We start from the raw sequence: 14,860 nt of genomic DNA, 5'->3' as shown, positions 1-14,860 counted from the left end.
TTGCCAATTCAGGGCTGTCACCATAAACTGGTATTTAAATTCAGACACACATGGCAGAATCTTTTCAGGAGATACTGCTGTGGTGGATACTTTCTCAGCAAGGCAGCTTCCTCATCAATTTGGTAACCTAACAGGATTAAAAACCAAAAAATCCATGTAAAAATGGTAAGAACTTCACACACACTTCATTCAGACTAAACTTTTTCTTTGATAAGTTTGCCTCTATTTTTTTCCAATACTCATCTACAGCACTATAAAAACAAGTAGCATTTTCCAAACAATTTTAGACTGTTATTATTCTGAAGAACATACCAGACACTTAATGCCTTAATGCAGTACTGCTGTGTGTTTTCAAGCACTATTTGGCACTGACACATCAGCGAGAATGGGAATTGCAGCAAGAATTGATTACGAAGCTTTCTGGTTCATTCCCTTCTAATGCAGGAGACTTCTGCAGGACATTTTCCCAGGCTTTAACCACTAAAATCGTAGGAAGCTATACTGACATTTGTATTTTCATTTGTAAGAATAAGCCATAATGGAATAGAACCTGTCACTTAATAACTGGATTTAAGAAATTGGAAATTCAGGACTTCCACAACTGAACTATCTGCTGGTACCAGTCTTGTCCTCGGCACTTACACCTTTTTGATAATACACGTGAACCACTTCATCAGCTCCTTTTAAAAAAATTGGTTTAATTTGGTCAGTATGCTATTAACAGCTATTTTTTATTATATAAAAAATGTGAAATTTGTTATTATGCAGTAAAAATGAATATTGAAAACATAAGACTCTGAGATTACAAGTATTGTTTACGAAAGCAGTATTTTCAGGGAAAGATTTTCCTTGTTTTTTCCTGAGCAGTGAGTTCGCTTACATCTATTCTGGCATGAAGATCCATTGCACAAGACAAGTTGCTATGAAAATCTTTCAACAGCAGACAGGCTGAAATTGAGATAATTCAGGTGCACAACACTACTGAGAAAAATAATTTTCACCATTCTACTCAGGCCCCAGTACGAAGCAATGATGGGAGCAGTGTTACACCCTGCAAAATGTCAAAGATCTGTCATGAAGAAGCAGGTTTAGAACAAACTTTATTTGTGGGAGGTAAAAAACTCTTAAAATCCCACAGAAGTGATGTCATCCATGGGCAGCAGCACTTACACCTCCAGAAGACTGCTTATTAAGGACATGATTTCCTTGTGGGAATATTAGAGTATGAGATTTTGTTGACTGCTGTTCGCCCATGCAGGCCACAAACTATGAAATGCAACAGTCAGTTCCCTAAGAGGGCAACTCTCCCCACCCTGAACAGTGGCCTTCTTGTCACTGATCAGCAACCAGGCTGCCCCCATTAAGTTCCCAGCAGAGGGGTCCCAAAAGAGCTGAGTCAGTCAGTCATCACAGCTGGCATCCCTGATAAAAGTCACTCAGGGTTAAACAGACAAGGGCAAGTCTCTGCAGCTGAGCACTGACACCAAGCAGTTTGTGCTGATTCTGCCCAGACTACACCCCCCCGGGGGGCTGGGAGTTCACCCTTATCAACAAATCATCTTCCTACCAGAACTTTACAGGCACAGAGCAATTGCATGTGCAGCAGTGGAGGTCTGGGTAGCTCCAGCAGTGCCTAAGATCACCCCAAGGATAACGCTGCACTCCCCTACAGCAGCAGCCAGGACACGCAAGGGGCAGTACTCCCTGTGCACCCCTGGGCATCAAGGGAAAGAACACAGATGGCATCTTTATGAGGCTTGTCACGTAGGAAAGGACTGCTGGGAAAATCTCAGGAGCCCTGCACAACCAAGATAAGAGGGAGATTTTAATCTGATTTTATTACTTTAAAAGGCATTACCTGGGCTTCTTGGCATGCAGCTCTTCGTAGCAGGTTATCGCTATCAGGTAAGACAGAAAAAAGAGGAGGCATTATATTGTGTAAGTTTAAAACAATTTGCTCATTTTTAAAATGTAGGTACATACCCCTTTTACACACAGCTTGACAACACTGAAAAAGAAAAAAACCCAAAACATTTTAAGGACAACACACCCTCATTTATGCACACATGATTTTTCTTGGGTTTTTTTGTTTGTTTGTTTTGAATGTGCACACAAACATTATTTCTAAAGAAAAGCAGAAAACAAAGACCAGGATGCCAAGTGTGCTGAGATTACATAAACTCTGCACACTACGTAACTGTGATTTATTTGTTAAATTGCTACGTAACTGTACTCCAGAGCTCAGGTGTGGGTTTTTCCAATGTTCTCACTGCCTGGCGTTTACACTGAAGGTACTTACCATTCTGGCAGTGTAGAAGGGTTCCAGAGAGGACTCAAGTCTTTCTGCATTACACCCGTGAACTCCTCTCTCCATCAGTTTGCAAGCCAAACACACATAAATAAATGCAGCACCTTCCACCCACCTAGGTCTGAGCATGGCCCAAAGCAGCACCTCGAGGAGGTGAAAAACACTCATCTCATGAAGTGAAGTGTAGAAACAAAAGAGAGATAATCAGTGTAAGGTATGTCACAGACGGTCTTTTAAGAAATACATTCCTGGCTTGTCATAGCAAGCCAGGTATATAGACAGCAAGCCTCAGAGAGACAGCTACTGAGTGAGGAATGAGTGTCTATTCCTTCCTCAGCCCCAAAAATGCCCTATTTCTCCTTGCAGACAAAATGGCAAGTACTGCTCTGCTGTGCCCAGAGTCTTGCCTGTACCCCAGGTACCAACACCATCCGTCCTTCAGCTTGTCCTTGCTAGTTCCTGGCAAGACTATGTATTTTTGTCTGAAAACATCACATACAAAAAAACCCACTTACAGGCAGGACACCAAAACAAACACTGTATCAACAGAAAGGATTAAAGGTCAACCAGACAAAAACAGGTGACTGGGAGAACAGCACACTTCTGCCCCAAAGTGTGGCTCACCAGGCTAAACCCTGCCATGGAAATGGCAGAAGGCAAGGCAAGGCCAAACCCAGGTGCCATCTATTTGATTCCACTGGTTTACAGTATTTATCTGACACTGGAACTACATAAGCTGCTCTTTTTGGCATCACCAAGAGATGCTGCAACGCCATAAAATGAGAAGTACGGTGACTGCAGGTGAGATATAAAACTGGGTTCTGAGAAAATAACTACGGTATAAAAGCCACAGATTTATTCCTGGTATAATGAAGAGACAAAGGAAGAGTTCAAGCATGGAAAAAGAAAATATGTGAACAATACCTCATCAGGATAACAAGTACCTCGAATATCTGCAAAAAAAAATTCCTCAGAGGCATGCTGTCATATTTGCTCCTTAAAACCAAAGGAGTAGATAATTTGTATTAAGCTGCAATATCACTTAGAGGAGCGACAGCCTTGGGTTTGATTGCAGTAGTATGATGGAAATGCACCAGGTAAAATAACTCTGCAAAGGCTGGTGTTCCAAGCTTTACAACAGCAGTGTCCCAGCTAACTCTAGCTCAATTAAGGCAGTGTGACAGGCTGAGTCCACACTGTGCAACTGAGGGCATGAGCCCTTATGCATTTCCCCCCCTCGGTGACTACGTGTGGCCAAAGCAAACAAAATAATAACTGGGATTTCAATACATAAAGTTGAAATATTACAGGATATCAAGGAGCCCCCACTGTCAAATGATGGCCACGCAGTTGATGTCTTTGAGAAGTGCTGTCCTAACCTTCTGAACAAATCCCAGCCAAACCCACATTAGCTGTTTATTCCACACTGATGCTATTTTGTTCAGAAGTCAAGCTCTAGCACACAGATGGCCAGTCTGTTTTCCTGGTGCCCCCAGCTTTATGCTGCAGTGTTAATTGCCTTTAAAACGAAGTCCAGCAACACTTTTGCTAGCAAATGCTAGCAAAAGGCACTGCGCTCTCTCTCTCAACCTCAAAGATCCTCAAAACAACTGTCAAGAATTCACCTCAATGAGTCTTACCCATAAAAATTAAGCTTGACAGTTTAGACGCCAACATTTATGCTGATTTTCCCCTGCACTGAAACACTTAAAGAAACAGCAGAAGCCTACTTCAACACTTACCATTTTGGTGTCAAAGGAAAAGTTTCAATTTTGAGAGAAGAATTGTTTACCATCCAGCAATTTCCAGGTGATTTGTCTCACTTCTCCAGCAGCACAGCACCCAGAATCTCGCATCATCCCAGTCATACTCATAGGATTTCCACTTCATTCAACTGGGACATTTCAAAGTGATCAGAGTTTGTCAAGGACGCCCCAAGTTTCGTTTAAAAATGCCAGGTAACAGCACTTTTTTTTATTTCCTTAAAATATTATGTCAACACTTAACTAGCTTCAAACCCCAGAAAAAAACAGCTCAAGTGCATTGACAGGGATGCATCTGTAAGAACAGCAGCCCTCCTCCTGCATCACAGCTGTTACATTCACTCACCTCACATGGCTCACCTAAAGTACCCCAAGTGGGCCTGCAAGTCCTCTGCAGGTCATAACAATCAATAAATAGAGCTAGAAAAATGTGAAAACCAGCTAAAAGGTAACTTCTTAAAGCCTTCTGCCTCAGCATGTATTCATTCTCAAAAAATGACTGCTCACCACCTCTCAGAGAAGATGAGACTTTAATAATAAATGTGAGATTTTGCTGATTTTTTTTTTGTACTTTATTGTCTACAGTTAGGTAGTAAGAAAGCCTTTTCAACAATGCTCAAACATGAGCAGGCGGAGGCTGAGGGAAATTGCTCCACTGCCTTAAAGAACACACAGAGATTTCTTCTGACTTGCACCATATCCACAGCAAACTAAAAATCAATTTTTACTTTACGTTTCCCCTAAGGGCTTATCTACACAATTCGGCCTTAAAGTCAAGCAGACAGGCAGTGTTGCATCTGCTGGCCCACTCAGGGCTGTCTTCCTGCTGTGAGAATTAAGCATCACACAGCTTACAGCTGGGCCAACTTGCTAAAGCAGTAAAAAATTGGGAACCGGAGAGGAACAAACAGTGGCAGCAGGGTATGGAAGAAAGAGGCTGTCCTAGGCTGAACCCACAGACAGAACATTCCCAGCAAAGCCTCCAGGCCGGCAGCCACAGCAGCACAGGCTCTGCGGAGAACAGAGCAGGCTCACACCAAAGAATGGAACCAACACAGAAAGGACACAAGAGCGGCTGTGCAGAGCTCCCCACGCCCCAGCCGTGCCAGGCTGCCAGCACACAACACTCTGAGAACACAACATCCCTGTGAGACGCCTGGACAGGGCTCTTCTGATCTCTCTGCAACACCCCGAGGGCAGGACAGCTGGCCACTGCTCCTGTCCTGAACATTCTCGGCTGGAATAGGGCATTAACATTCTTAAACATAACACAAGATCCACACAACTTAGTATGGATGCTCCTGAAGATGAGGCTGAGTCCTGTGCCCAAGTGTCAGCAGAAGCCAGGGTGGAAGGGACAGTTCCCATGAGGAAAGGTCACCCAGGGCAGCAATGAATGCCACAAGCAGAAGACAATGAAGTTGAAATGAAGCTGTTTGAGGCTCCCAGCTGGCAGTAAGGGTCTGTGTTAGAGCCAGCCAAAGCAACTCCTCTAAAGGTGATCACACTACAAATGTAAAAAGAAGCTCAGGATCCCATTCCAAAATGGGCTGTCAGCATTAAATCTAAGACTATTAAATATATTCAAATATGAAGAAGCCTAAAAACTTTAAAGTTCAGTGTCTTCATCAAAACACAGAGTTTTCTGAGGAGAAACTTGACCAAAGCTGTGCACACAGGATCAATCCTCAGGAGCTGTATCAGAACTCCTGAAAAAGATTTTATCTTAGCAGAGAGCTTTTTTGGCTGCTTCTAATACAGCAAGAGCACAGAATCCTCTTTACTGGATATTAGAATTTACTTCCATCTTGGCCTTGGAAGGGCATGAAAGACAAATCTGAGGTTTCATCAGCTTTACCTGAGACTCAGAATCTGCACTCTGTTTTTTTGACAAAGTTTTGATGAAATAAAGTCAGCTGCTCAGGAAGTATATGCAGAAAGGTGACAAAGTGAGTTATCAGCTGGCAAACACACAGAGACTAACATTCAAATTGTAGATAACAGCACCACTCAGGATTACTGGCAGGCAGTCAAAGGCTCAGGTGCTTTGCCAGCATTTTCTACTGAGAATGTCAATACTTTAACAACATACAGAGTAAAACTAAGTACGTGATGAGTCCACTACCTCAGCAGAATATCCAGGGTCTCCATCCTGACATGGTGATGATCACTTATGCAGTGACATCACTGTAACAGTCTGGTCAAATCTGACAACCAGTTCAGATGATGTCCATCATGCTAGAGATTCAATTTCTGCTGATTTTACAGAGCTGGTAACTCACTGCACCACCTGGGCATGCAAAGAACAGCTGCAGCTCAGTGCAGGAAAGGTGACTCAGGACATAAAGTTGAGAGGGGATCCCAGACTTGGGGAAAATTTTAAACCATATGGTAAAGAACAATCTTTTTTGTAACCAACCTCACCTGTGTATGTTAAGCAGATGTATGTTACTGAGTATGAGCGCACATCTGACAATCTGCATATCCTGCAAGCTTTGATCTAGAATATTAAATTAAGTGTCCCTTCAACCTGCAGCATGATATGCTATAGATTAAAATGAGCCTATTATAAATATGAGCCTAAATATATAAATTCATGCAATCCACAGAAATTAAAGACAACTTCACACATAGCAACACCGAGTTACCCTCCTACTTCTCACACAGCACAAGAGTATTTGCTATCCTAAATGCAAGACAATGGATTTTTAAAATATATTCTTTCATGACAACAAGACGAATTTTAAGAATGGAAATGGGGTTCTAGTTAACAGTAGTTCAACTTGACATAACTTCTATCATTGGACACATTAAAAACCTCTGCCACCTCCTGACTGACACCCCTGTTGAAGAGGTACCTCCTGTACTATCACATACTTAGAAGGGCTGAATAACACATCAGGGAGGGGGAAAAGCTCAGTGTTTCCTCCTTTTATTCTTCCTGCTCATCCAAAACTCCTTGCTTTCAAATCAGCCAGTATCTGAACAAACACCTCTCAAACGGAAAGGCTAATGCACCGATCCAGAAACTAAATGCTGCAGGAAGAAAGTACCAGGACTAAGCAGCTCCTCAACCTTTTCAGTTATTGCCATTCACAGTCTTTAGCCATGATCCACTGCAATCCAGTGCCTCTCTTCCCTTTACAGCCTAGGGAGCACAAGAGCATCCAGACCAGGCTAAACAGCACAGTCTTCAGGGTGTGCAAGGGGGACTGCCACGTCCATTTCCAGGCAGGAAAGAGGCACTGGGAACAGGCCTGGAAAAGGTAACATTCTTCTTGTCCATATAGTACCCTCCAAAGTCCTAAGGAAGTACTTCAGAGCTCTTCTGTCCCTGTGAGCTTGTAGAGACTGACTACAGAAGAGCTGCCATTTGTCTGCAGGACAGATTGTTATTTACAGTAGCTCCACTTAATGCAGGCATCATGGCTGCTGCATCCAAAAGAAGAAGGAACCTTGAGAAGTCAAAAAAGCAAATCACCTTCTCCTCGCAAGAGAAATATTTCAGAAAATCCACAAGGACAGAAAGAGGGATGCAGGATGGCAAACAAAAATCTTCTTTGGCTGCAAATGAACGACCGACATCTCAGCTACTTCCAAGAAGTGAGAGGCTAATCTGAACCAATTCTGTGCTAAAGCAAGGCCCTTCATCAGGAACTCGTGATGCCAGAAACCAAAGCACAAGACCTCACCACGCTTCAAATGTGTTCTCGAAGGGCAAGTATGAGTCTAGCCAGGTATGGCTCATGCACAGCAATTGAGCCTCCGATGTGGATAACAACTAGCCCCAGCGCCAACACAGCCCCTTACAAATCCTTCATTAACCCCTCCCGCCGCTGCCCGTGGCAATCTGGGCATGGGGCAAAAGGCACCTCTGCTCCCCAGCACAACTGGGACACAAAGAAACTGGGAAGAGGGAATGTACAGACACACACCAAAAGCCATCCTCACAAGCTGCAGAGAGGGATCCTGGCTACTCCCTGCTGTCCACCTGCCACAAGGTAATGTCCTCACCGTTCACAGAGTATCACAAAGGGCTGTTGAGACCACCCTTGAATTCTTTTTTACGCTCTTGCCATCAGGCTCTTGTTGTTCCTTGTTTTTCTCTAACCTGGATAAAACAACTCTCCACAGAGAATGGCCCAGAAATTGCTGAACAGTTGTCAATGTTTCCAAACAGTGTTTAAAACTCTGAAGGCAGTAGCTAAGGCCTACATCAAAGTCTCACTGAGCCGTCTGTCATCACAGGATTTCCTACCTTGCATTTCCAGTGTCTCCTAAGGAAATGCTGTATTTTCCTTCACAGATAAAAGGGAAATTGGAGAATGGGAAATGTAAAATTCTTCTGCCCCCAGTACATCACATGGCTTAAAGCACCATGCCTACACTTGGGGCAAACCACCCCCACACACTGAAATTTAGATACCAAAGAGTCCCTTTTTGGTTGTTTGCCTTTCATATTTTCCGCCTTATTCCCCATCTCATCACCTGTGGCACACTCCACATTCTCTGTGATCCAAACACAATTTCACCATTACCACACAAGAAATCAATGTACATCTGAAACCAGCAGCACATGGGCACAACAACTCTCAGACACGACACAAAGGGAACACTGAGCCTCAGTGCTTCAGGTAAGAAGCAAGCAACTAAAGCAGATGTAGCAGGCAAAACAAAGGCTGATTTAATGCCAAAGTCCCTAAGCAAAAGGATGTGAAGAAACAGACCAAAAAACAACATAAACAAATTTATTTTCCTAACTTTCCACTGAGGCTTTGGCAGCATTGCAATGTAAGCAGAAAAGAGCACTGTTAAAAACCTGACTAAACAATTAAATATCTTTAGGACAGTGATAATAAACAGCGGAACCAAAAGCAACAATTTTTAAGAATAATTTGGTTACACCTGCTTTTCAGTCAAACGCACTAACCATAATCTCGAAGGTGAAGGATTAAAACATAAACTCATCTTTTTAAAAAACACGAATGAGGATTTTACTTACTGCAAGGGACATTTACTCCACAGACAGGCAGCGGGAATGACACCACTATACACACGAGATCCAAGTCATGGGAGGAGCAGCTGAGGGGGTGACAACAGCAAAGACCACACCAAGGAGGGACAGCACAAGGCTGCCGGCGCCAGGCCAAGAGAAAGAGACGAGGACTCCTGCTACAGCAAAAAGGAGGTGGGGAAACCCACCACGTTGGGATGGGCCACACTCAGCACATCCTGCAGGCCTGGTTCCATCCATCCTTATAATACAGGCTAAAGGCAGGCAAGCTGAAGTCACACGTATGTCTCACGACATCCTTTTCCAGGTTCGAGGACAGAAAAGCTCCTCTCCAGGAGGCCCCAGCACTGCTCATGCCAGCCGGACATTCCCTCAGTTTAAACCTCCCGCCTGAACCCGCTCCAGTCCTACAACACGGCCGACGTGGGGAGGCAGGAAAAGGCGCCGAGCTTCCCACGCCCAGAGCTGCTGAGGCGAGGAGCCCCATCCCGTCCGGCTGCCGAGGCCTCCCGGAGCCGATCCCCATTTCAGGCGCTCCCCCTCCCGTCTCCCGGCCCAGCCGGCATTACCAGTGCTTGCCATAGAGCCAGTGTCCGCCCCAGCCCAGCAGGCAGGCGCCGAAGGTGGATTTCTTCCAGTGCCGCCGGAGCGCGGCCAGCACCTTGGCCATGGCGCCCCGCGGCCGCGCCCCGCTGCCGTGCCCGGGCGGAAACCGCTCCCGCGGCCGCGGCGTTCCGCGCTCGCAGCGGGCACGGCCGGACGGCAGCAGCCCCGGGAAAGGGGTTCCCGCTCTCCGAGCCCACAGTCCCGCCGCTGGCTCCAGCCATTGCCGCGGGCTCCCCTTGCCTCGCAGCGCCGACGCTGCCCGGAGCACCGGGAGAGGGAGCGTGGCAGAGAACACAAGTGAATAGGTCTTTTTTCCGCGTCGATAAAACTGTCCGCGGTGTTGCCCCTTCCCGCACCAAAAAAACCCCCCCAAACCTGCCAAAACCACCAAACCCAAACCAAGCAAACAAAACGCAACGGCAACAAACCCAAAGAAAATCAAAACATAACTCACAAGTCAAACAAAATCACAAACAAACAGACTCACCAAGTCAAACAAAATCACAAACAAACGAACAACAAACAACGAAAATATTCCAGAATACGCAGTTAGGAGAAATGTTGTCCGGGAGGTAGCTGGGGGCTGCTGTTGTCATAAATGCATATTATAAAGTTGGCTTTTCACAAGATGTGTGCTATATGATTAATAACTTTGTGGTAAGGATGTAAGTTTTTATTTCTGCTGTTAGTAAAGAAAATTAGGCAGAGTGGTAGCAGTGATATAGTATGTTTAAACTGTCTGTTTGGCTGGGATAACATCCAGTGAACATGTGAAGACCCTGCTATTGATACACCAGCTCTCAGCATCTCCCAGCTGAAGAAAACACGGACCAAGGCCCAATCTGGAGGTGATAATGAAGACACAGCCAAGAAACACACAGCTCTAAAAAGGCGGACCCAAGGAGGGGCCATGAAAAACAGTTCCTGGAATATGGAAACTAATTTATGGAAAAATATGAATATTCAACAGATTGAAACTATAGAAATGGTATTTAAAGAATGTCTCTGATCTAGCAGGGTGTGGACTTGGCTGAGTGCCAAGTCACCCCCATATACTTTGCTTTTTTCTATCTCCTAATTGTCTTCTTTTCTATTAAACCTATTTCTTAAGATTTACATAGAAAGTGAACCTTGTTTTTCACACTGTTTAAGCCTAACCATCGGGATGGCCCTAAGAACCTGAAGAAATGTCTCCAATCACATATGGAAAACACTGATATCACGAGGGTGCCATGCAGCCACGAACATCCTGCCAGAAGGTGGAAACATAACCAAGAGGCAAGATCTGACCTCATCATGGAAAAACCTTTGGGATAAACTAGTGGTGGTGCCTCTCCTAGCATTAGGTTGTAACTAGTTTTCTGTATAACTATTTTTCACAAGGTAACCCACCCAGTTGATCAAGGGAAGCCTTGATTTTGGATTTCGGTAAAGCTTTTTGTCAGGAAAATCCACAAGCGCCAGAAGTTTATGTCCAAAAGGAGACAGAATCCTGCAACATTATTCGAATAAAGGGAGAGAGTCCACTGGGGCACACAACCATGGAGTTTTCTCTCCCGAGGTTTCCGAGGGCGCAGCCTCCTTTTATCCTAAACTCCCAGGCACATGTTGCCCTTTTCCTTTTCCCACTGGCTGAGGTATTAGGAAGGTACACCCTTCCCAAACTGCCTGCAACGTATCCTCCCTTGAACCTATCATTTTACCCCACAGTTCCAAAGCTCAAGCTTCTGCAGACCCTTGTTTGTTTCAGGAGCCAAACTCTCTGAGCTCAAACCTGCCCAAAGTCAGTAGAGACATTAAGACCCATTTCAAAGACGTTAAAGACCCACACCTTCACCCATCCAATTGTTATTAAAGAAATTAGCATTCCTCTCAATCCCTCCTCTTCTTATTTCTCAATTTGCCTTTACAAACCCTAGTTATTATTAACTTAACCCTTTTCAACAACCTGAAACACATAAAACACTCCCTCCTGACTTTTCCACCTCTGGTCCACGCACCAGGCCAGTAAATTCAGAGAATAAAGTAGATAATGACAGTTCATATTTGCCTAATTATCACCAAAGGTCCTTGTCCCTGGCTGCTGGATAGTGGAGGTCTCCCATCCTTTTCTTCCAGCTGAGAAGTCCAAATCTCCAGGGCTTTGGAGAACTTGACAGGTCCACCCATGTCCAGCTGTCCTGGCTGCTGTTCCTGCAGTCCTGGATGGATGTTCTGAGCAGCACAGTCCAAAGGCAGCGTCTGTGCTAACTGGACTTCCTATTCAGGGAACCCCAAATGACCTCAAGCAATCCCTGAGGTTCTGCACCCTCAGCTCTCAGGGAGGAGCAGCCTGTGCCCCCCCACAGAAGCCCATCATAACCAGGCTGGTAGCAGCAGGAATGCAAAGCAGACTCTCTCTCCCAGCCTGGTCCCTCCATTCATCATCTTCTCAAGGAGTTGGCTCCTCAGCAGCAGGATCTGAGCAAGACAGAGAACTCACCTGGCTCATGGTAGCCCTTCAATTTTGTTGCACCCAGTCAGTACAGAGTCTTAAACTGGGTTAAAAAAAAAAAAAAAAAAGGCAATTAATATTGTTACACAGAGAAAATGTACAAAACAGCAACTCAGTGGACACAAGCCAACTTCCTGTTCATGTCTCGTTCTTCCTGGCCTCCCCCAACCCTGTACAATGTGTTTGAAGGAAGGGGCAAAGGCAGCTATGTAGGTAACACACACTGTGGGAATTCACCTATCCACACCCACATTCACCAATGGTGGTTGAATAAAATGCACCTGCTCATCTTTCCCACTTAGCAAAAGAACATTTGGATAATTGCTCCCCCTTTGGCATCAAATTCAAATGAGAGAAGTTCCCGTGTCTACTGGGAAACACACTTTATAGTTCAGCAAGGGCTCCAGTGCGGTGAGCCCCTGGTACAATAGCAGATCCTGACACCCTTACCAATCCATTTCTAATGTTCTTTTTACAGATGGCACCTTGATTCCTTCCCAGTCACTGTCCTGGTGGCCTCCCCCTTCCCTTTGGTCCGGGGGTTCCTTGCACTTTTCCCCAAAGTTTCTCATGACACATGAGGGAGGGAGAACAGCCACAGAGATTTCACAAAAGTGCCAAGTTATTCAGACAGACCCCATCCTATAAGAAAGGAAGAGGGATATTGGCCATTCCTAATGATCTTTTGGCTAAATAAGTGATGTGAGGGAGCAGTGCTGCTTTTGTAGACCACTCTTGACAGGGACCTCAGTTTGCAGACTCAGGAGAAAAAGGATGCACTCCAGCAGGGACCAGCAGGTCAGGGCAATGAAGGTAACACTGGACAGATTATTTTTTTTTCTATTGTTTTTTCCCTCTTACAAAATGCCATTTTAGCAATTCAAAAACATCCAAGTCAATAAAATGGCTTTTTCTTCTTTTTTTGTAAAAAGCTTCTCCAAATCCTTCTGCTTAAGAGTGTCAGGATGGGATATGAGTTGTAACATAAGGTGACTGCTTGAGGCCAAATTTGGGATTCTGGGTATGCAAAAGTCTGTTCTGCAAAAATCAACATGATGCAGAAGATGGTCCAGAACACATTCTGCTGTTAGTGCTAAGAAAAGCTGATTAAACCCTCTGGATTTGTTTCCTTACTATGTTTTGGGTTTCCTTTTCCCTTTGTTTTGTAGAGCATAAGATCTGGGATTTTTTTTTCTTGAAGTAAGAAAATTAAATTATCTTCTTCTGATGAATATTTCAGGCATAACCTCATACAGTAGCCATTGCTTCCCACTTAAATATTCCAGGTTCATCTGTCCAGTGCATCTCAGTGTGCTGAGTACATGCACTTGATGCAATGCTGAATATTCCAGGTGGTGTGGAGTGATTAAACGTCCCACTTTTCTTTTGATGTTTGTCCTACTTTTTTAGAGGATTCAGGTGGTATGGCCAACTGCTAACAGCAATGATAGCCACAGATATTAGTACTCTCATCCTTTTCTTCACTTATGAAAAGATTGTGTGCTGATAAATGCTTTTCAAATTCATAATTCTCATGCGGTGTCACAAATAATTTACAAACATCTCTAACTTCCTATTTTGCAACCAAGTCTACTGAGTACAGTTATGTTCATTAACGATGTTTCCAAAACAAACTTGAATTTTTAAAATAAAGCCTGTTTAGTATTCCAATACATGTTCAGAGCAATGAAAAAAAATGCTGAAATGTAACCCATCAGAGTTAGTATAAGTGAGAACTCTTACCTCAGTTGCTAGTTGTCTTCAGCATCCCTAGCAGAGGGACTTGACCCTGCTTTGGACAGGGTGGTTGGACAGGGTGAGGTCCAGAGGTCCCATCCCATCTCCCCTACTGGGACTGTGTGGCACTATCTGAGATTTTAGGTTGGTGATTTTTGATGTGGGGCTTTTTGAAGAGAGCTGCCCTTAGGAGAAAGAGACAGTGCAGACAGCACCAACAGATTGTGCGCTGGTCTTTTTATTTGGCTTAACATAGAATGCAGCGTCCATTCTGAAATTCCTCCTGGCAAACACGTATGTCCTAGTTTTTGGCTGTGGCTGTCTGATCACCCCCAAGGTAGATCACACCTGCCATGCTGCTGCATGTACCAGGTACTTCTCTTTTAGCTGTCCTAGTTTTCTGCATGTCAGATCAATAGAAGCAGGTATTAGAGTGTGTGCAATGGAAAATGAGAGGAAAAAGGACTGATCTTGAGCATCCACTAGATTATGCACTGTAGTAATTTTTTAGGCCAAGTAAAATTCCTGCTCTCTTTTTCATAACACTGTTCAGAGGAGGCTGGAATGGATGGTTTTGTTTTCTTGTGATTGCTAGGTGTTTTTTGTAACATACAGACTAATTCAAAAAGCTTCTCTGTAACTTTTAATACTTGACTGGGGACATGTCACCTAAAATTATCTCACAAGTTGTATATGAAGACAGGTGAACACCTCATCCTGGTTACTCATGTCTGACTCTTTTATGATGAGTAATTTTTTATTATCCTGTCTGTATCATCAGTTCCAAGCCTGCTAGCAGAAGCTTCAGATACATGACCATGCTTCAAGCACATACTTATTCGTTACTTTGGAAAAGTCACATCCTCATCATCTCAGTGCTCAGCCACAGAATGTAAAGGAGCCAGTGGAGAGGTTTTTGTCTACTGCTTGGAAATGCC

At 44.3% G+C, this 14,860-nt stretch overlaps 1 protein-coding gene across 1 annotated transcript in view; it reads right to left on the bottom strand.

The window, feature by feature from the left end:
- AGK (acylglycerol kinase) overlaps window positions 1-14,860 on the bottom strand; it is a 274,709-nt gene that overhangs the window by 25,483 nt on the left and 234,366 nt on the right. Inside the window, 3 exon segments of the mRNA XM_066319713.1 lie at window positions 1,859-1,898; window positions 9,655-9,771; window positions 9,773-9,830. Coding sequence (XP_066175810.1) covers window positions 1,859-1,898; window positions 9,655-9,771; window positions 9,773-9,830 — 215 coding nt within the window.

The sequence above is a fragment of the Sylvia atricapilla genome, chromosome 5 (genome assembly GCF_009819655.1).
Source record: "Sylvia atricapilla isolate bSylAtr1 chromosome 5, bSylAtr1.pri, whole genome shotgun sequence".
In the NCBI taxonomy this organism is placed as follows: domain Eukaryota; kingdom Metazoa; phylum Chordata; class Aves; order Passeriformes; family Sylviidae; genus Sylvia; species Sylvia atricapilla.
This window is presented reverse-complemented; position numbering and strand designations above follow the sequence as displayed.